Source organism: Pempheris klunzingeri, chromosome 18 (genome assembly GCF_042242105.1).
Source record: "Pempheris klunzingeri isolate RE-2024b chromosome 18, fPemKlu1.hap1, whole genome shotgun sequence".
NCBI lineage: Eukaryota > Metazoa > Chordata > Actinopteri > Acropomatiformes > Pempheridae > Pempheris > Pempheris klunzingeri.
This window is the reverse complement of record NC_092029.1, coordinates 1,033,902-1,055,884: the sequence shown is the minus strand read 5'-3', so window position 1 is coordinate 1,055,884 and position 21,983 is coordinate 1,033,902. Positions and strand designations below refer to the sequence as shown.

The window sequence follows — 21,983 nt, the reverse complement described above, 5'->3', positions numbered from 1 at the left end:
GGTTCGTCTCACCTGAAATTGGCTTTACATGTCTGCAGGTGTCACACAGGCAGCAGCACACGTCCACAAGTTATGTTACATAGGTGTCATGCAGTTAGTTTAGGTTCACGTACTAAAACTACTGGGTTAGGTTTAGGTAAAGACAATGGTTTGGTTAGAATAGCTTACATAGTTAGCTTATGTGATCTAAGTTACATTAAAACGTTAGTGTGCAGCTGAAATAACTCTTGAAATAAACTTGAAATATACTTCCTCGTCATTCCTCCGGCCGCCGAAGGTCGTCTGCAGAAACACTGATCCTTCCAGCCCCGTTGGTAGAATGGCCGCCGTTGTCGTTCTTCCCTGTGAGGACGGGCTGGAAAACACCGATGTGCACGGTGATTAAAGGGGAAGTCAGCGCGGAGTCTGATGAATGTCCTCGAGTGATGTCACTTGAGTCGGCACCAGTTGAAGACTACAATTTTTTCAAAGTAAAAGAACGTGTTGGTGTGAGGTTAGAAATAAAACAGCATCTCTGCTGCAGCCTCCGGGGTGCATTAGCTGCCACTAGCAAAACACACCCAGCTGCCAGTGGTCCCGTTGCATTGTGGGTAATGTAGGAAGAAGATTGTGTAGAAAAGTGTGACAGTATTAAGTACAATAACTGGTGAAATACTCCTTCTAAGTAACAAGTACTGTAAAAGTATTCATAGTGTGCAGCTGAAGACATCAGACTGAGTCTGTTGATCCGGCCGGTCGAAGGTTCACAGCTTCCACAGCCGGACTGGAGATGAGGGGGGAAAGAGAAACGTGAGGTTGTTCCGCCAGAAACTCGAGAGGCAGCTTTTAAGCTTTTGGACGGGGGGGGGGGGGGTGAATTGTATGGCTTCCAAACACACACACACACACACACACACACACACACACACTAACTCTCAGTGTGTCCCCCCCCCCCCTCTCTCTCTTGGGGAGTGTAGACTTCCCTTGGTCTACCCCGTCATCCCTCCTGATCCACTGATTTCATTCAGCTTGTAGAGTAAGTAGCTTGTGTGTGTGTGTGTGTGTGTGTGTGTGTGTGTGTGTGTGTGTGTGTGTGTGTGTGTGTGTCTGGTTCTAGTTTTTCCATTAGTGGGGAAAAAGGAGTTTGGTCCTTTTTGATGTTGAGTCCAAATGTTACTGAAATTTCATGCTGAACAACTTTAATGGCTGCTGAAGGTTTAGTCTCTCTCTCCCACACACACACACACACACACACACACACACACACACTCACACACACACACTGTACACAAGGATATAACATATTTACTCAGATCCATTTCCACTCATCAGTGTGTGTTTTGCTTTCGGCTCAGGAATTGTCATGTTTGTGCAGCGCAGCATTTTTGTCACTTTCAGTTGTGTGTCGTGTGTGTTGTGTGTGTGTCGTGTGTGTTGTGTGTGTGTCGTGTGTGTGTCGTGTGTGTTGTGTGTGTGTCGTGTGTGTGTCGTGTGTGTTGTGTGTGTGTCGTGTGTGTGTTGTGTGTAGATAAACAGTGTTTTAACTCGCTAACTTCAAGTCATGTGGGCTTCTAAGTTAAAGGAATCCTCCATGCTGGTGATCATCAGCACCTGTTTGGTATGACTGGTCACTCACACACCTGAATCTGATCCTATAAAACACCAGAAGCACCGATCAGCTGCTCTGAAGGTAGAGGGAGGTCACAGCGAACATTGATCTGGTTTAGGTTTTTCTTCTGTTCGCTCACTTTGCATTTTGTAAATCGACCAAAATAATTAAATTGTTTCTGTTTGTGATTGATCGTATCAGCTTTCTTACTTCACAGCTTTTCTTCCCACCTGCCTAAGACCTTTTGCACAGTACTGTATATGGTACATGAGGGCTGTGGCTCAGCGGTAGAGCGGGTCGTCCACTAATCCGGTTCCTGGCTCCCCAAGCTGTGCTTCAAGGTGTGTGAGTGGGGGAATGTGAGTGCCGTGTTCGACTCGTCCTCTTTCGAGCTGGACGGCATTTCCCCTGAGTTTTTCAAAGCACTGCAGTCAAACAGTAGCACTAATCGTCGTGAATGAACCGGTAATGATGAGGTGACGGAGCATCACAGTCCAGCGGCTCCAAACTTCAGCAGACATCAGAAACATCAAGAGCACTGGAAGCAGCAGTGAAGTGCATCTGGAGTGACTGGGTGTGATTTATCTTCCTGCCAGGCCTCACTGGGTCCTTAAAGAGGACCACAGAGGACCTCCCTTACCTGCACCGTTAGATCGGCTAGTTGTCCGACTGGATAAACTGATGCATGTGATGCAGAATAGAATGAAGGGAAGATTTATATTTTAAAATATGACGACAGGATCGTCAGATCAACACAGAAGCAGCATCACATCTTTCTCCAACAATCTCTTGGTTTATTTCATGATGTTTGCTGCTAACAGCTTTGATTGACAGCTGATTCTGTATATTCATTTTCAGGCGGTTTCTAATTTAAGTCCCAGTCAGCTGACAATATTTATAGAAAGTGAAAATGTCTAAGAATGAACCTGACTTTAAGAGCCTCCGGGGGCGAAGTGGAGCTGTTAGACTTGTTGGTGAAAAGTGGGGGAAAGTGCACGAGTCTGGACTACGTCAACTATTTCTTCCCACGAATGAGGTAGCGAGTCTTCAGGCGCTGCAGTGACGCCCTGAATGTGGGGAAGCAACAGCACTCAGCTTTTCACAGACAAGTAAGAGTTAAAACACACAGAGAAAAAACCGCAACACTCACACACACAAACTGGCGTTTGTGACGTTTCCAGTGCGTTGGCTGTGGTTTTGGCTGCGGCGAAGGCCGAGCCTGAGATCAACGGAGGCCATTGTTACCCCGAGCGAGAGAGACGAACCATTCTTTCCACTTTCCATTTCAGCTCTTGTCTGTTATTATTTTTTGTGAGGCACGGCTCATCTTTCCAGCTCTTATTGAAAATGATGTGAAGTCTAATGTGCTTCATGTTTTGAGTGAGAAATCGGTCAGTTTCTCTGACAGACAACCTTTTCCTGTGTCTAATGTTGGTTTGATCCGCTGTGTTCTTGGTAGTTTGCGGAGCCGAAACTCAACGCGGTTTGAAGCTAAAGGAACAGTCCGCGCTCGTACTCGCAGTCAGGGAGCACGTGGTCGGTGCGCACAGCCGCCGCTCCACACAGTCTGTGGTTTGCAGTGCACATGCATATTAATGCTCATATTTCACAGAGCTTCAGTTTGAAGGCTTATTTGAAACAGCTGACTTTTAGAAAACTGTGGTTCTTAAGAGTCTGTTTACTGTATTTATCCTGTTTAAAGGTTGAAACTAGTCTGACTGCTCAATCTGTCCTCAAAAAGGTGACTTTTTCTTAATCTGACTGTCAAGAGTATCCTGCATGTGCATGGTTTGTGGTGTCACTGCTGGTATCAACTTCTAAACTGGGTCTGTTGATTGTGGAGTTTGGTGCAAGGCTGTCCTGGTGGAAGTGGACACTTTCAGTCCGCTTCTGTCGAACCAATCAATCTGTTCTCCATCGATTGATTGATTGACTGTTTAATTGATTCCTCTCTGGCCTGCTGAACCTTTAGCTAACCGCACAACTTGTCCCCTCTCGTCTTTGTTCTTCCTCCTGATTCCTGGAGTGCAGTCTCTTCACACCAATCCTGATCTCTTCTTCTGGTGTCCCTTCATCTTGCCCCATTAAAAACAGTCTTGGTTTTGTCTCCTGGATCCTAAAGGTCCTCGTAACCTTCTTGAAAGCCTTTGTCTTCGTCCTCTTTGTCCCTGACTCTTCGGTAATCATTAAGAATGCTCTCACGACTCGACTGTGTTTGTCCTTGAAACCTTCCTACCTGCCCCCTGGTTTCCAGTCATAGGAGGTGCCCCCTTTATCTCTGGCCTCTTGTCCTGTCTCCTACCCCTTTTTATGGATCCTGTCCTCCTGTCTTCTGTTGTCCTGTCCCCTCGTGTCCTCGTCCACTAGCACCTTGTCCTCTGAGTGATATTACCTTACCTTAACATCTTCAGTGGAGGTTGTCCCTTTCTGAAAGCTCATGACTTTTATCATCCTGCCGTCACCTTCAGTGCTGGGCTGCAGCTTCACAAACTGCAACACGGTGCTGATGGAGGCCCAGGGGGAAATCTCGTCGCCCTGCTACCCCCAGATATACCCCAACTCACAGGCCTGTAAGTGGATCATGCAGGCCCCCGCCGGCTTCATCATCCAGCTCTCCTTCCTTGACTTTGACCTGGAGGAGGCGCCCGGCTGCATCTACGACCGGGTCGTGGTGAACACGGGAAACACAGACGTTAAGTTCTGCGGTCTGACGGCCAAAGGGCTGACGCTGAACTCTACGGGGAACGTGATGGAGCTGTCCTTTACCTCCGACTTCAGCGTGCAGAAGAAAGGGTTCAGTGTTAGCTTCCAACACGGTAGGTCCAGCTGAACTCATCCAGGCTAACATGCTGTTCTCGGGCTGAGAGGGATCCTGTCAGTCGTCATCGAGGACTGGGTTACTGATCTGAGGTCTAGTTATCTTCAATAACTTTACGCTCTTACTTTGAAATTGAGTTTAAACCACGATGGGTGCTCTTACAACTGGCTGGGTGCTGATCCTGTGATTGCACTTGTATGATGCAGATGTGTGGGGGAGCCTCCCATGATGCACTGGGGGAATACACACATGTTTTACTGCTGGTACTGTGTTTGGCATTTTAACTTTAACAAACCGTCGTCGTCGTCCGGCCCTAAACACACCCAGATGCACGTACATGTTGCCACCGCGTTAGTTTGTCTAAAGGGAAATGAAGCTTCGTGTTATTGATCCTCTGTGGACGTTTGGTTCCTTACATGTATGATCAATAAAAAGAAAGAGAGGCAGTGCGATGTATGATAGTAGATCTATTTTTATTGTAATGCAGTGATGATAATCGGCATATCTACGACGGCACACTTTCAACTATTTGACAGATTGAAGTTGTAGATTTGAGGCCGACATGTTAGTGCACCTGAATACATCTAGATAAACTGTAGCAGGAAGAAAATACTCTGATTTTGGCCCATTTCTTGTGAATTTGTGACTTAGATCTCGGACCGTATTCAAGCTTTTTTCTCCAATATTACTCAAACATTATGTGAAGAATTGACCCCCCCCCCAAAGTAGGTGGACTTGAGATGATTCTGTCACAAGATAAGTTGTTTGTTTGAACTCCAAAGAGCTGAAGCGTCCGTCAGGTTTGAGTCCTCAGCTCGTCACCTTTAGTCACTTAATGCAGCTTCAGTTTAGGTTTGAAAGCTCCCAGTCTGGTGTGTGTGTGTGTGTGTGTGTGTGTGTGTGTGTGTGTGTGTGTGTGTGTGTGTGTGTGTGTGTGTGTGTGTGTGTGTGTGTGTGTGTGTGTGTGTGTGTGTGTGTGTGTGTGTGTGTGTGTGTGTGTGTGTGTGTGTGTGTTTTTCCATTGCACACTGGCTGTTAGTTCTCAGCCAGAGTCTGAGCTTCTTAGATGTTTGCAGAATAATGTGAATTACTCATTTCTGGATGTTTTGTGAATCCCAAAATCTGACAGTGTGTTTAGTTTATCGCTCTTTCAATCTATGATCAAACATGTTAAATGTGATAAAAACATGTTAAACATGTTAAAACGCTCAGATTATGACGTGAACTTGATGAAACATTAATGAAAAGTCTGTCTTAGTCAGAATAAAACAGTTTTATTTTCTTTGAAGATGTTTTGTGAAGACTTTTCCTCTCTTGTTTCTTTTTTGTTTTTTATTGCCCTTTCTTCTTCTTCTTTATTCATTCCTTTCTGTCTTTACTTTCATTGCTTTCTTCCTCTAATCAACCCCTCTTCCTCTCTGCCGTCTTCCTCCTCGTTTTGCCTTCATCACTTCCTCCTCCATGTTTTCCTAACTTTGTCCTTTCTTCACAACTTTGCTCGTAATTCTCAATCCTCTTTTCCTCCTTTGCTTCCTCTTCTCTTTCTCTCCTCCTCTCCTCCCGTCCTCTCCTCTTCCTCCTGTCTTCTCTAGTCGCCGTGGCCCTGAGGAACCAGAAGGTCCGAATAACCAGCGGCAGAGGCCAGGTCACCGAGGTCTCCGGCTCGGTCTCCATGCCGACGCTCAGTCACCTGACGCTGTGCTTCGAGCTGGAGCGCAGCAGCCACAAACAGGTAGACAGGAGCTGGGGGGTGAAGCCTCTGAAGGCCCCCAGAGCAGCTTCTTTCAGGTTTTCAGGTTTCCTCACCGGTCTGAGTCACATGACTCCACACATCAGTCAGGATTCTGCTCCGTTTGACTCTGATGGAGCTCAGTAATAATACTTTCAAATGATTTTAGCCTTGGATTGTTTCATTGTAAGGTAATGAGAAATACTTGAGTTCTTCAGGCTCTGTGAAAGCTAAGGAGAACACTAAGCGCTCTCTCGGCTCCCGAACAGAAAGAGTGGATCTTCACCTACTACGACAGCGACGACGTGGCGCTGAGTTTGGGCTCCGATCAGAGCGGCATGAAGATGATCGTCGACGGAGTGGAGTGTCCCATCGAGTCCATCATCTCCTCCTCTGACTTCACCTCCTCCATGAGGCCTTTCTGCGTCCTCTGGACGTCGTCAAACGGCCGCGTGGCCGTCTACTTCAACGGGAACTACTGGGCCAAGACCTGCTCCTCCTCTAGTGGGCGCTCTGTGCCAGCTGGTGGGCGCTTCCAGTTAGGAGGTGAGCTTTACATTTTCATTTGGACTGAAGTTAATGGTCTCTGATGTGTTAGTTGTCCTGCTGTGTACTCTTGAAGACCACGAAGCTTCACAAAGCTTCACTTAAGAAGAAACTCTTGGACGTCTGGGTGATAAATAACTGTTGTTTCAATGTGGAGCAGAAGAGAATGACTCCAGTATCACCATGAAAGAGTCCTGACTGATCGGTGACATGAAATATTTAAGATAGGTTTGAAAATCCTAATCAGGAATAACCCATCGAGAAGCACCATCTCATTTAAGCACAGTGAGACTAAACATTTAACATGAAGCAAAATAATGCAAATAATTTTATATAAAATAATAATTAATAAATTATAAGACTAAAATAAAAATGTCAGTCGATGCATGAAAAGATACTTCCTGTATTTTGAAACCAGAGGAACTGTGAGGAGACGTCATGTTAAAGACTGAGATCAGCAGAAATAAATCAGGACGCTCATTTCACATATCAGTAAATCTTTAAGACACTTTGGACAACAACTCAATGCTCAACCTGCTTCAACTTAAAGGAGAACTTAGCCTGAGTCCTCTGTGTCCACTGAGCGACTGGTAGGTAGTAAAAGTGTTGGAACTGGTCCAGTAGATCACCTCAGCCAACGTGATCCTTTGGGACAACTGCACCTGATCACAGTAGGTCCACTAAAAGAGCTTGTTTGATCCACTGACAGGCTCAGAGTGTTATTCTAAGTGTGTGACAGCATCATGGAAAGGATCCCTACAGAGAGAGACCTGGAAGATCCTTCTGGTTTAACCACAAACAGCACACACACCAGACTACATTCACTAAAACAGGGATTTTAGAGCTGACAACAGTAGACCAGCAGAGAGCGACATAACGGCTGCTGTCCTGAAGGATGTTTTCGGCCTAGTGAGGAGATTTACTGGACCAACTTCAAAATCAATAAGAAGGAGCACACAGTTTTGAGTTGTTCTTTAAATACTAAAGGTAGAAAACATAATTATACTGGTGCTACTCTGAACATGTACATGGACGTGTGAGCGAGTCTCTGAACAGGTGGAAGAATGATATCAATTGAATATTTTCAGGTAGATTAAAGGCTTTCTAAGATATTGCCCAAGAGATTACAGGACCTGAAGGAAGAGCTGTGTAGAGGAAGGTCATCTGATGTGTGCGTCTGTGCGTTCAGGGCAGCACAGCTTCAACGGGAACATCTACAACCTGCGGCTGTGGGATTACGCCATGACGGTGCAGCAGCTGACCGCGCTGAGCTGCGACACGGTGGGGAACGTCATCGACTGGGACAACAGCCACTGGACCATCCCGTCTGCCGTGGCCCAGACGGACGCCGCGCTCAGCTGCAGTGAGTACAGGAAATAACCCCGTCCCACCTCGGCGCGGAGCAGAGGGCGCCTGAGGAGGTGTGGATGTCTGTACGGGGGGTCGTGTGGGGGTTTTTACAGATTCACACCATCAGCGGGGACCAAAGCTGGACTGATGCTGTGCCAGTTTCACCAAATCATTTTCACCTCATGTTTTAAGGCCTGAATTTAGTGATTTATTATATTTTACTGAACAGCAGGGACAGAAAGTCATAAAAATGCCATTGATTATCTATTAGTTTCATCATTTTACTGCAGTAAATAACATCAGTTAACAAGCTCATCGCTCAGAAAAGCAGTAAATAAACAATTAGGCTGAAATTGTTCCCACCCGAGATGTCATGTAAAATAACACACACACACACACACACACACACACACACACACACTGTATCGTACAACACAGGAGCTAAAAGTACTTAGATTGCATCCAGTCTGTTTGCTGTCAGGGTGGAAAATTACAACCAGACTTCAGCCAAATTCTGGTCAATTTTGACTGTGGCTGGTTTGTTAATTGACTCCAGCAACCAGTTTGGCTGCTGACCAACCATCTCTCTGATTCCTGCTCCGCTCTAAGAATCCAGTTGGCTGATAAAACACACTGCAAGGGTTCAAATTCCTGCACACACACACACACACACACACACACACACACACACACACACACACACGTAGCACTGTGACCCGAGAATAAAATAAAATCACATTCAGTTACATTTCTTATTTATTGCGAAATTCAGTGTTTATTGGTGCATTTACAAGTACATATGCACCTAAAAGACATCACACACACACACTCTCACACACACTCACTCACACACACACACACACACACACACACACACACACACACACACACACACACACACACACACACACATACACACACACACACACACACACACACACACACACTGGTACAAATGGCCACAGTCTCTCTTGACACTTAAACCTGAAACCAAGTTTACATAATCAACCTTTTTCTCACCGTGTTTAAGTATTAACCATGAAAGAAAGTAAGTAAGTAAGGCTACACTGTGTGTGTGTGTGTGTGTGTGTGTGTGTGTGTGTGTGTGTGTGTGTGTGTGTGTGTGTGTGTGTGTGTGTGTGTGTGTGTGTGTGTCCACAGAGTAGCACTGCTCCTCTTATTTAAAGCGCTGTAAATGAGTGTGTAGCCACAGGAGGTTAGCCACAGTGGTTTCAGGGAAATTCCTGCCAACGCTGCACCCACTGGAGAGAGAGTGTGTGTGTGTGTGTGTGTGTGTGTGTGTGTGTGTGTGTGTGTGTGTGTGTGTGTGTGTGTGTGTGTGTGTGTGTGTGTGTGTGTGTGTGTGTGTGTGTGTGTGTGTGTGTGTGTGTGTGTGTGTGTGTGTGTGTGTGTGTGTGTGTGTGCATGCTTGTATGCCTTAGAGACCTGCAGTGGTTTTCAAGAAATGCATGAATCTGCTCGAAGTTTCCTGACTCTCTTGCACACACACACAGACACACACACACACACACACACACACAGACACACACACAGACACACACACAGACACACACACACACACACACACACACACACACACACACACACACACACACACACACAGAGTGGAGGGGCCACAGTTGGGGGGTTCACTTCAGCTTGTTATCTGCTGTGATCCACTCGGAGAGAAACTTTATAATCCAAGTGCAGTGCAAACATGATGAGACACCAGAGGAGGGCGTGTGAGCGTGGGGGGGTAATAATCAATAATCACCTCTTTGATTGGAAAGCCTCTGCAGCAGGAAACTCTTCAGGAGCAGTTTGGGTCAAAAACGTCCTGAAGGGTGTTCTCATGTCTGAAGGGTTTCATCCAGGCTGGAGGAAACACTGAGGCCACCAGCTAACCAGCTAACCAGCTAACCAGCTAATGGTGATACTGTAACTGACCAGGAAGAAGAAGAGGACACGAGCTGCTGTGTCTTTTCATCTGGCGGCTGAAGAAACGTGAAAAATGAACTGGTTATTATTTATCCTGCTCTCAGTCTGAAGCGTAATGTGTTCCCGGGGGATCCGTCTACTTCCTGGTCCTTCAGACGACCTTTATCTGGTGGCCTGATGTTCACCCCTGACTGATCGTTCAGCCTCTGAACAGGTCGACCTTGTCTTGTTCTAATCTGCTGTCAGTGCTGCAGCCATTATTAACTGATCGCTTCATTGACTGCATGATTGATTGACTCTTATTTGTGGACTTACAAGATCCTGTAAGTCATTTCAATGAGAAACTTTCTCAAAGTAATGATTATTATCATATTATTGTCATTGTTCTGAGAAAGTTTCTCACTATATCGACTTGTGGGTGTTTTCTTTCATTACAGCAGGATTTGGCGTCTGTGAAAGTGATCCTGGTTTGATTAACTAATCTCTCCTTCTCTTCACAGTCTGCTTCACTAATTGCATTCACTTAACTCCTGCTGCTCCAACTAGTGGTGAGTGCTGCTAACACCCTGCTAGTGTGTGTGTGTGTGTGTGTGGTGTCCTGGGGGGGGGGGCTAACAGAGCTTTGATGCATGAGAGTGTGTGCAATAACCTCTGTGTAGACTTTTCAGTGTGTTTAAAAGATTGTTACCATTCGCTGTCCTCTGATTGGTCGGTATCAGTCTATAAAGAAGAGTCCTCTGATTGGTCGGTATCAGTCTATAAAGAAGCGTCCTCTGATTGGTCGGTATCAGTCTATAAAGAAGCGTCCTCTGATTGGTCGGTATCAGTCTGTATAAAGAAGCGTCCTCTGATTGGTCGGTATCAGTCTGTATAAAGAAGCGTCCTCTGATTGGTCGGTATCAGTCTATAAAGAAGCGTCCTCTGATTGGTCGGTATCAGTCTATAAAGAAGCGTCCTCTGATTGGTCGGTATCAGTCTATAAAGAAGCGTCCTCTGATTGGTCGGTATCAGTCTGTATAAAGAAGCGTCCTCTGATTGGTCGGTAGAAGAAGTGTCCTCTGATAGTGCAGGGCTACCTTGTGATTGACAAGTCGCTGCCATGGCAACCGGCTAATCAGGATAGAGGCATAGCAGTGCACATGACCTGTTTTCCTTGTTTTTGTCTGAGATCGTTGGTCCTCTTACAGCGTTTGAGAGTTAACAGTAACGTTGTCGTCACCTAAAAGTATTTTCTTCAGGGTTCACTTGTACTAAAAGACTCTTAGAGGAGTCGGCTGTAGTGTTTTGCTCCCCAAAGCATCCCAACAACGATCACAGTTCATGTGAATGGCGGCTGCATCTCTTTAACCAGTTTGCTAGCGCTGTTAGCTGATGACTTAGCTCCACCCTCTCGTCCATATATGGTCACTTCTGGTGACGACCAAAATGCCAAACTCGAGCCTTCAAACCAAACGGTCTGTGGCCGCTGATATTGAGCTGCTCCTGATAAATATGACGTGCAGGTGACTTCAGATCTCAGCAGAGATCATCCTGTCAGGCCGAGATGGTCAGCAGGCTCCACTCGTTGCCGCTCATCACGCACGGTGTCAGTCAGTCCTGCTGCTCACACTCTGGATGGAGACGGTTTTCACAACACGCCAAGAAACTGTCAGGAAGGAAAAAAGTCTCCCTGTCAAAGTGCTTCAGGCCGTCCTTGAACTTGTTAAGCAACGATGCAGACCTGAGGTTGCAGGTGACAGGCTGCAGTGTGAGTTATGAGATGATATTAACATAAGACGCTGACAGGATCAGCAGAATGGAGCTCGGCTCTGGGACCGATGCTGCTCTGAAGGTGGAGAAGCCAACAGGACTGAATCTATTAAAGCTTCAACTTTTTCTTAGGAATTCTGTTCAGGTTTAGCTCTTTAAAAAAGTTAGAAACAGTCAGAATAGTGAGAGTTTAAACCTGAGCAGCAGCTTCAGTGGCAGTCACGACGTTTCCTGCTTTGCTCTTTGATGAGATTTGTCACAAACCAGCTGACCCCTGATTAAAGACCTGCTGCTCTGACGCCTGACAGGTGGGTGAAACCCCATTAACAGCTGGTATTCAGATGCGATCTGTCTCTGGACTCTGGAGCTGTGTGAGGACAAACACATGTTGATGTAGGTGTGAGTGCAGCAGAGAGCAGAGTGAGATTTAACCGGACGAAAACGGTTCTGTAGGTGTGAAAACACCCCGAGAGATTCACAGTTCTGTCTGAGTGCTGCATCAAAGAGCAGCAACACACACACACACACACACACACACACACACACACACACACACACACACACACACACACATCCAGACAGTTTAAAAGCCTTCTGGATGTCTGCAGCCTTGATACATTCTGCTAATGTAGAGAAGACGATGTCAGCAGCCACAGACTAGTTAGTAATGATTAATAACTGCCTGATTAGAAAGTGGAACCATTTAGAATTGGAGCTGATTTCACTTCTGAGGATTCGCTTGCTTTCCCTCTTTGATATCAAACTGAATCTCTTCGTTTGGACCGATGGCTGATGTGACCTCAGGCTCAGGACCCAAACGTAGCTGTGGATGTTAGACAGACAGCAGTGATGAGATGATCTCCACTGACCCCTGAGGGGGTAATTAGTCTCCGACATTGACCTGACATTCACACACGTCTGCCGTTCAGCAACTAGAAGCGATCCTGTGTCGCCTGCAGGTCACAGGAGCAGGAAGCAGAAAGCAGGAAGCAGGTAGCAGGAAGCAGGTAGCAGGTAGCAGGAAGCAGGTAGCAGGAAGCAGGAAGCAGGTAGCAGGAAGCAGGTAGCAGGTAGCAGGTAGCAGGAAGCAGGAAGCAGGAAGCAGGTAGAAGGTAGCAGGAAGCAGGTAGCAGGAAGCAGGTAGCAGGTAGCAGGAAGCAGGTAGCAGGAAGCAGGAAGCAGGAAGCAGGTAGCAGGTAGCAAGAAGCAGGTAGCAGGTAGCAAGAAGCAGGTAGCAGGTAGCAAGAAGCAGGTAGCAGGAAGCAGGTAGCAGGAAGCAGGAAGCAGGTAGCAGGAAGCAGGAAGCAGGAAGCAGGTAGCAGGAAGCAGGTAGCAGGTAGCAGGAAGCAGGAAGCAGGTAGCAGGAAGCAGGTAGCAGGTAGCAGGAAGCAGGTAGAAGGAAGCAGGTAGAAGGAAGCAGGTAGCAGGAAGCAGGAAGCAGGTAGCAGGTAGCAGGTAGCAGGAAGCAGGTAGCAGGTAGCAGGTAGCAGATAGAAGGTAGCAGGTAGCAGGAAGCAGGTAGCAGGAAGCAGGTAGCAGGAAGCAGGTAGCAGGAAGCAGGTAGCAGGTAGCAGGTAGCAGATAGAAGGTAGCAGGTAGCAGGAAGCAGGTAGCAGGAAGCAGGTAGCAGGTAGCAGGTAGCAGATAGAAGGTAGCAGGTAGCAGGAAGCAGGTAGCAGGAAGCAGGTAGCAGGTAGCAGGTAGCAGGAAGCAGGAAGCAGGAAGCAGGAAGCAGGTAGCTCAGGGTCCACAGTGGAGACAGGGCAGCGCTGTGGGGGACCAACACTGGGGACGCTCTGAGTGAAATGTGGTGTTTGAGTGCTTCACCCAGACGGTTACACAGGTCCAGGAAGGCTGGGACCAGACAGGTGAGCCCACAGTTAAAGGCAGCGGCGTTTTGGCGGCTCGTTTAACAGCCACAGACTCTGTAGCTGCTGCTGCTGGCTGACTATTGTTTTTCTCTCTCTTGTGGCTTTGAGGTTCACTTCCTTTACTGTGGTGAATAAAATACAGTCAAGTTATTGTACGCAGCCTGGCAGAAGTCCTGGAGACGCATTTTTATGAAGGTCTTAATGATCAGATTCGGTCTTTGCTTACCTGTGAGCGAGTAGGTAGTTAAAACACCCAAAAAAACAGAAGAGCAGAGCACAGCAGGGAAGAACATGAGGAAAACTAGAAAAAGAAAATGTAAGAAAGAAATTGGAAAAAGTTGTGGGATTATTATTGTAGCACTCGTGGCAGCTCGTCAAGATGAATTTATTTGTGATTTTCACTTTATAGACACATGTACAACACATTAAAGGTGCATTCCCTGATTTTATTATCACCTATGGATCCGTCACCTGGACTGCAGACCAGGTTCAGGCTGAAAAAGCACTTTGGTTTTCTGGTCCACCATCGCTTCAACCAGACCAGCAGCTCCTGTGTCCTGTTCTCTAAAATCCCTGTTTTAGTGAATGTAGTCTGGTGTGTGTGCTGTTTGTGGTTAAACCAAAAGGATCTTCCAGGTCTCTCTCTGTAGGGATCCTTTCCATGATGCTGTCACACACTTAGAATAACACTCTGAGCCTGTCAGTGGATCAAACAAGCTCTTTTAGTGGACCTACTGTGATCAGGTGCAGTTGTCCCAAAGGATCACGTTGCAGCCATTGCAGCCCGTTTGGTGTCTGCTGGCTGAGGTGATCTACTGGACCAGTTCCAACACTTTTACTACCTACCAGTCACTCAGACACCAGGATGAGGACAGAGAGGATCATGGGTAGAAACACCAGTTATCCTTTAAATACAGTGAGTGTCGGTGACTTAAAATGTAACTTCATTTTCCTTTTATTCATCCTCACATGTACAGTAAGCTGAAGTCTTAATCAGAGCTTCATGGATGATTAAGACCGAGTCAAAACTTTAGTCCTCACCGACCTCTGCAGTGAATGTGAACACCTCAGCCTCCAAGTGCTTTCACACTCGTTTTTCTTTCCACAGGGAGAGAGAGAGGTAGAGAGAGGTAGAGAGAGGTAGAGAGAGGTAGAGAGAGAGGTAGAGAGAGGTAGAGAGAGAGGTAGAGAGAGGTAGAGAGGTAGAGGTAGAGAGGTAGAGGAGTGCTTGATTGTGTTTACCTTGAAAATGTTCTCTTCTTTTTACGAGGCAGCTGAAGCACTCTGCAGCATTTGAAGCCATTTTACGTTCCTCTTTGGTCCGTTAATGAGGCTGCTGTTGATGGAGGCGGAGAGGGAGCTGTCGCCTGCCGAAGTGTGTGTGTGTGTGTGTGTGTGTGTGTGTGTGTGTGTGTGTGTGTGTGTGTGTGTGTGTGTGTGTGTGTGTGTGTGTGTGTGTGTCCATGCTTCATTCCTACTTTGGTGCCTCCAGAGTGTGTTTGTGTGTTTCGGTTGTCTTTCATCTCCTGATGCTGCCAGAGGGGAAGGAAGGACACACACACACACACACACACACACACACACACACACACACACATGTGATGGTGCCTGTCAGTCTGTGCCCCTAATCCTCCTTTAAAGGATCATTCCCCTTTTTCTCAGCCTTGTTCTTGTTTTGGCCAAAGTTTGTCTCAGTGATGAAAACGTTGAACCCACCAAGTGAACAGATTTGGAACGTGGTGACGTCTGCAGGCTGAACACACTCGACTCTTCAGACCATCAGAGTTAAACTCTCTCTCTCTCTTTGGCCCTCTGTGCTTGCTGTAGCACTGACGGGTTAACACCGGCTCCTCAGGTGCACTCGTGTTCAGTTTGACCCCCACGTGAAATCAGACGTCTTGTTAGTGATGTCGGTCACAGGGTTCGGACAGCTCCTCCCGTCTGTGTGGCCGAGATGTTACAGTCTTGTAAAGTCCAGTTGGATCAAATCACTTTATAAAAGCAGTTTATGTAGCATGTAATGATGTAGTTAGTGTGACTGAAAGAAAAAAACTACAAGATCTTAATCAAGTGAAATAATCCTAAACTATTTTTATCAACTCAAACCACAGGGACTATTTTCTCAGTAGAAAGTAGTTCCAATAAGCACCATTTGCTCCTTTGGCAAGAATGGGGCTGCTGAGTTTCTCAAACCAGATTTTATCTCTTAAATGCAAACCTCAGCACAAATACCACCAAGCAGCTTTGTCTCCACAGACATCACGTCCACATTGGACGATTCTGAGCTTCCTGGTTCGCGTCCGGCGGCGGCACGCAGGAGGACGTGTGTCCGTGATGCAGCACAGTAAGGCTGTGAGGGCGGACTGGTGTGGAGCAAAGAGTTTGCATCCTGTCACAAACCTGCAGTAAAAGTTATGAAGTTGAAGTGCCACAGAGACCCAGTCTTACAGACCCTGCTCCACATTACTACCAGCGGTCAGAAACTACTTAGGGTGCCTTTAATCCATCTGAGGCCCTGCCAGGCCGCAGAGACACAACCTAAGTCCTGGTCTGACTCTGCCAGCTGAGAACGGGAGGTTTTTCCCTCTAAAATCCAACTGGCTCTGAGCGTCAGGAACAGCAAATGGAAAAGCTTAATAAACTGGATATTGGTTCAACTGCCGTAGTGTTATTGCAAGTGTCAACCATTAGTTTCTCTGAAAATGCTGCAGAATATGACTTTAACGGAGCCACATGCACAAACCTCCCATCTGGGCCAAGTGTAACAGCTTCTGTCCCTGCAAACAAGGAACATTTTCCAGTAACGACGGTGAATTATGGTCCGCTGGAGCTGCTGCGTTAATTATGGTCCACGAGCAGCTGATAAAGACACGCGGAGGAAACACGGCGGCTGGAAATGTGTTCTTAATTATTTTTCCCTTCCGTCATTTGCATTGTGAACACTTGAGCCTCTGCTCTGACACACACAGCTCCACTTCTCCTGCTGGCTGCTCTGAAATTCAAATGAGCTCCAGAGAGGCTTAATGTGTGTGGATGGTTTTTGGAGCCATGTTTGCAAAAAATAGCAGGCAGGAAACTAATGGAAACGTGTGCTTCTCTAATATGATAATACAGATCTAATACACACACAGTGACTGTTGGTCTGCAGCCTGCTGCTGGGTGAATGTTTGAATTATTATCAGCTCGGTACATATACTCAAGTGAGTAAATGATTATTTCCATCTTGTGCAAATGTATATTTGTGCATCCATTAGCACAAGAATTATTAAATCATGTGTATTATTATAGATGGTCAGCAGAAATGAGCTCCGTCTGCAACATTAGTGATGAACTCTAATAATAATGACATAATAGTGACGTTTGTCCTTCAGCACGATGAGTCCTTTTACTGAGGAGAGAGTTTAAGTGCTCTGAAAGGTCGGACGACTTTATGAAGGTCTTACTGATCGGATTGGGTCTTTGCTTACCTGTGAGCGAGTCGGTAGATGAAAAGATGGGGTGTGAAGTGATGGAGAATCAGGAGAAAAGTAGTTGTGACCCGCCTGCTGCACGGCTGGAGTCCTGCTGTTTCACTCAGCTGATCGCTGCCATGATTTACTGACATTCTCTCAAACACATTCTTCCTCTTACTGTGTGAGTGAGTGTGTGTGTGTGTGTGTGTGTGACTCAACAAAGTGTCTGCTTTCACTGCCTGCCTGCCCCCCCCCCACCCCCTCTGAAGGCCTGTGAATATACAGTATGTGTGGGCTCAGGATTACATTTCAAATGGCCGAAGCACTTGAGGAGCGCTTGGTTTGTGGCAGCTGTGAGCAGCTCCGTCGTATTAACACGTCGGTGTTCCACCACAACACACGACGCGCTCTGGTCGGTCGCCGTCGAAGCGTCTCGTTCGCGTTCACACGGGGAACATTGTGAGGAAAGCTTGTCCAGTGCATGCTGGGAAACCCTGAGCAGGCTGAGAGGTTTAGAGGATGAACAGGCTGCTTCCAGGTGTGAAGCAGCAATGAGTCCGAAAATATTCAAGAGACTTTGAGTTAACGATGTGAAATACTTGTTAGGTTTCTGAACATCTGTTCTGTGAGTAAGAAAAGAAGGGCGTGCAGGTTATGGTACTTATGACACGAGCACATAACTCCTGAAGTGTCATTATGCACATGATGGAACATCAGCTGAAATAAGTCAGCGCTGACTTTTAATAATAATAATAATAATAATACATTTTATTTATCGTGCACTTTTCATTTGGAATCCAGATCTCAAAGTGCAACAGTTAAAAACACAAGACATTTAAAAACAACGACGTTTAAGAGCAACATAAAGCAGAAAGACAAGATAAAGGAGAGAGCTGTTTCCAGGGAAACCAGATCGATGAGGGGTCACCCATTGTGCGGAGTTTAGTCCTGGGGGGGCAGAGTAGCTGTTACCAGACCGGAGGTTTCTGGTGGAGGTTTGGAGTGTGAGGAGCTCCTTAAGGTGGTCCGGGGCGGTGCCATGAGTGCAGCAGTGAGTGAGAGGGCAGAAGGTGGATGAGAAGCCGGTGCAGTGAGTGAAGGGTGGTGTGGTCCGGTCGTACCCCCCCCCCCCCCCCCCCCCCCCGTCAGGGTCCAGACGAGGAGAGCGATGCTGTGGTCCAGCCTGACCTTTAGACCTTTTGGCCTCCCAGAGGACACGAACAGCGACCTCTTTCGCGGACCCTCACTTCCTCCTTTGCTCCGTCATAATGACTCCGACCACTAGAGGTCGCCTACGTTAACATTAGTCCTTTTGCCCCCCCTTGGAGGAAAAGGACCCCTGTTGTCTTGACTGTTCCATGAGTGTGTGTGTTGTGTGAGATTGGTAACAGACTTTGAAACTGTTCCTGTTATTTCTTCCATCACCATTTTTGAATAATTGTATGACGTGATGTCGTCTTCCTGCTTCACTGCGGTGCCTGAAGGCATCACAAGAGAGTGAACACACCACACACTTTGCTAACCTGTCCATCACATTTAACCAACGCTCCCTGATCACTTTAACTGATTAATCCTTTTGTTTTTAATCTTCCCCCCCTCCCCCCCCCCCCTCCCCAAAGGTGTCTCCCCACCCAGCAGCACACCGCTCATTACCAGCTGTGACTCCCCAGGACTGGGCTGCCCAGGTAGGACCAACAAACCACTTCAGTCAGAACATGTTCTTTAGGTGGAAACTCCCTTCATGTCTGCTCGCTGTCACACCTTGGGTCATTTCCTGCCTTTTTCTTCTGCTCCTACCAGTTTATGGTCTTCTAGGGATTAATGGGCTGCGTTATCAACATGAAAACAGGCGATCTGTTAGTAATGATGAAAAAACTGGTGAAACAAGTTGAAGTAAAAGTAATAAAGACGGATGGTTATTTGCTAACTCTGTTTATCTTTGAAGAAATAACTCATAAATAACTCTCTGATGTATCGGGAGCGTCTCAGGCCGGTTTGATGGACAGCTTTCACACCGGCCTGAAGGGACCGGACCAGTCGTGCAGATTCACTCGCTCCTTTGAACCAAATCAAGCGTGTTGGGTTTGGAAAAAAAAAACCTTAAAAACTTTCACTTTTAAAACAAATGCAGCCCAGTTTTAACCACCATGTCTAGACATCTTTTGATCTGCAGATCAATACTTAGCGGGAACAGCGTAAACGTCTGCAGCAAGAGAATGTGGTGCTGTGAACCAGAAAGAGCAGAGACGTCTTATAGATTCAGATTCTTCCCCAAACAGCCGAGCAGAAGCTTCCCTCCTCACATTTATACTTCATCATGAGTTTAGAGCATCAGCGGCCCCTCCAGGAGTGTTTCAGACCCACTGCAGCGTTTAGGAGAAGAGCTGCAAAATGACTGTTATCCACTGAAGGACGCACAGAGTGAAGCGTCTGACTTAGTGCCAAGGACGATGTTTCCAGCTGAGCTTTTCCTCCATTTCCTCCACTCCACCTTCAGTCCAGGTGGGAATCAAACTCCCAACCTCGGCTGTGTCCCCTCCACACCCCCGCCCCGCACAGGACGATGCTGTTCGCTCTCATTTATGTGGAAGGAAGTCCCAAAGCCCCCAAGGTTTCCTGAAAGTCCTGATTCTGGACATCTTGTTAAGAGAACCTCCACGTTCCCAAAGTCCTGAACATATCCTGGCCTCCAAACTGTCCAGCTACTCTGAACCAGTACAAAGGCTTCAAGTGTTAGTCTGAAGAGAGAAGAAGAGAAGAGAAGAGAAGAAGAGAAACTGAAGTGAAAAGATTTGCTGCCTTTCTGTTTCATGTCTTTCTAAGATAATTATTGTTGGTTGACCAGAAGATGTCGCCTTTGGCTTCATGAACTTCACAGTTTTACAACACGTTTCTCCATCTGAAGGTGTTTTACCAACCAGATTGATTGGAATAATAACTGATGAGTCAATCAGCAGCTACATTTCCGTCCACTGCTGTGAATATCGCACTCTGACAAATATGTGGAAGTAGTTCATAAATGATAAAACACAGTGACAGATGAACGCAGTGGACGGGCTTTTGAAATGAAACTGCCTCTGTGGTCGGCACCTGCAGCGTGACTGCTTAGACCCCGCCTCTTCAGTTGTGGTGGTTATACAGGTGTGACAGTGGGGGGGGGGGGCTGTGGAGGAAGGTCGGCCTCCTCATCGCCCCACGCAGGTCTGAGGTGTCTGCAGCTTTTCCATCTCATTCAAGCTTCAAACCTTTTCTACATATCACAGCAACATGTCCACGCCGTTGTTTTTTATGTGCAAACTGAAAACACTCACAAAACAGGTGGATGGTTATGAGCTCAGAAATGAAAAGAGAGAAAGTGAGGTTTTTTTTTCTTCCTCTTATAGAGGCCAGGAATCTCAATCAAGTTGGTCGAAATGAAGAAATTCTTGCAAATTCTCCTCTAAAAGTGCAGAAAAGTTGTGATTTAAGAAGCTTTTATCTTCTGCTGCTCACCAAACAGTGTGGGAAAACCTCTCTGCTCTGGTAATGACATTTCCTTTACAGCACCCCTCTGGTTCCTCCACATGCTGTACGTCTCTCTCAGGACACAGCGTCTCTAAAAGTGCCACCCCAGGGTGCTGTTCAGCTGCAGCTATGAGCTCTTAGAATACTAGAAAACTCTCCAGCCAACCACCTTTCATACCCGAGGTCACGTGATCCTGAACTTAGAGTAGCAGGCGGTCAGAGCAGTAGCTGGGGGCCAGCTGACGACGTGACCCGTCCCCACTCACTAAATGTCAGTTCTCACACTGTCCTGTTATATGGAAGCCTCAGAGGGACATTTTTCAGCTTCTGTGGGACTTTGCTCATGAGAGAAAAGGAGTCGAGCCAATTAAGCTGCAGCCGAATAGAAACGAGCAGTCGGTCAAAAGGCCACGAGAGAGCGCTTCTACGTCCGGTCAACAGAGAGCAGGCTCACGTACAGAGCAGCCCCACAGACCTCCCACTGGACCAGAAGCCCATTTGTCTGACAAGTGGTTGTCTAACGTAACAACAGGAACGTCTAACAGCATCTAACGAAAGGGTCAAACCCCCGCTGATTCAGGACCAGCAGGGAGAGTCTTTGCCTCCTTAGTTTTTGGGGTAACAGACAGAGTAGTGGACCGTGGCCTGGTGGAGGAGCCTCACTAGAAAAACTAGAAAAAGTGAGGGTGAACTTCACTGGTATCACTTCCTCCGTCACTACCCCTGAGTCAGACCTCAGAATAGAAGTTTCATCACCAGCGGCACCCTTACTAAACACTTAACTAACAGGTCTAACTGCCCCCCCCCCCCCCCCCCGGCAGCAGGAGAGCACAGGCTTCTGTTAGTGGACATCAGTCTTCTACGAACCAGGTGATAATCAAAGAAACCCCATTTTTCACTTCAGTCTAAAACAGGAAATGCTAAACGCAGCCTGGAGCTGTGCATTCCTGCTGCCCCCCCCGACCCCCCCGACCCCCCCACACCGCTACAGGTTATGCACTGAGGATGACCTCGCAGCTTCCCAACCATTCATCATCCTCTGCATCTTTTTCTCTCTCCCTCTCATCCCAACTACCATCAGCCGCTTCCCCCCCCACCTCCTCGTCCACTAACACCATCCACACTACTAATGCCAGCGCCCACGGTAAGCAACCCTCCTCCTCTCCATCTTCCAGTCCGTCACCCTCCTTCCTCCCTGTGCCCTCCCCCTCTCTTCTCTTCTGCCATAGCTGTTCTAGCATGTGTAGAGATCCCACAGTGCCTCATAGTTACAGAGCAGAAACAGAAAGATTCATGTCTTTTACTCATTGGAGTGGTCGGGGGATCTAGATGTTCTGATTTATTATTATTACACACACAGTCCTCCTGTGGGCTACAGGTACATGCACATAAATATGAATGCACACGCACACATAATGAATACGTATCCATTAGATAT

General features: G+C 47.0%; 1 protein-coding gene across 1 annotated transcript in view; it reads left to right on the top strand.

Annotated features, from left to right (window-relative positions):
- The first annotated feature begins 4,025 nt into the window (after positions 1–4,025).
- The window catches only part of adgrg6 (adhesion G protein-coupled receptor G6), a 61,360-nt gene continuing 43,402 nt past the window's right edge, over positions 4,026–21,983 (top strand). The window contains exons 1-6 of the mRNA XM_070849839.1: positions 4,026–4,404; positions 5,999–6,138; positions 6,405–6,681; positions 7,871–8,044; positions 10,470–10,517; positions 18,661–18,726. Of these exons, the coding sequence (XP_070705940.1) occupies positions 4,026–4,404; positions 5,999–6,138; positions 6,405–6,681; positions 7,871–8,044; positions 10,470–10,517; positions 18,661–18,726 (1,084 nt within the window). The remainder of the gene's footprint in view (positions 4,405–5,998; positions 6,139–6,404; positions 6,682–7,870; positions 8,045–10,469; positions 10,518–18,660; positions 18,727–21,983) is intronic.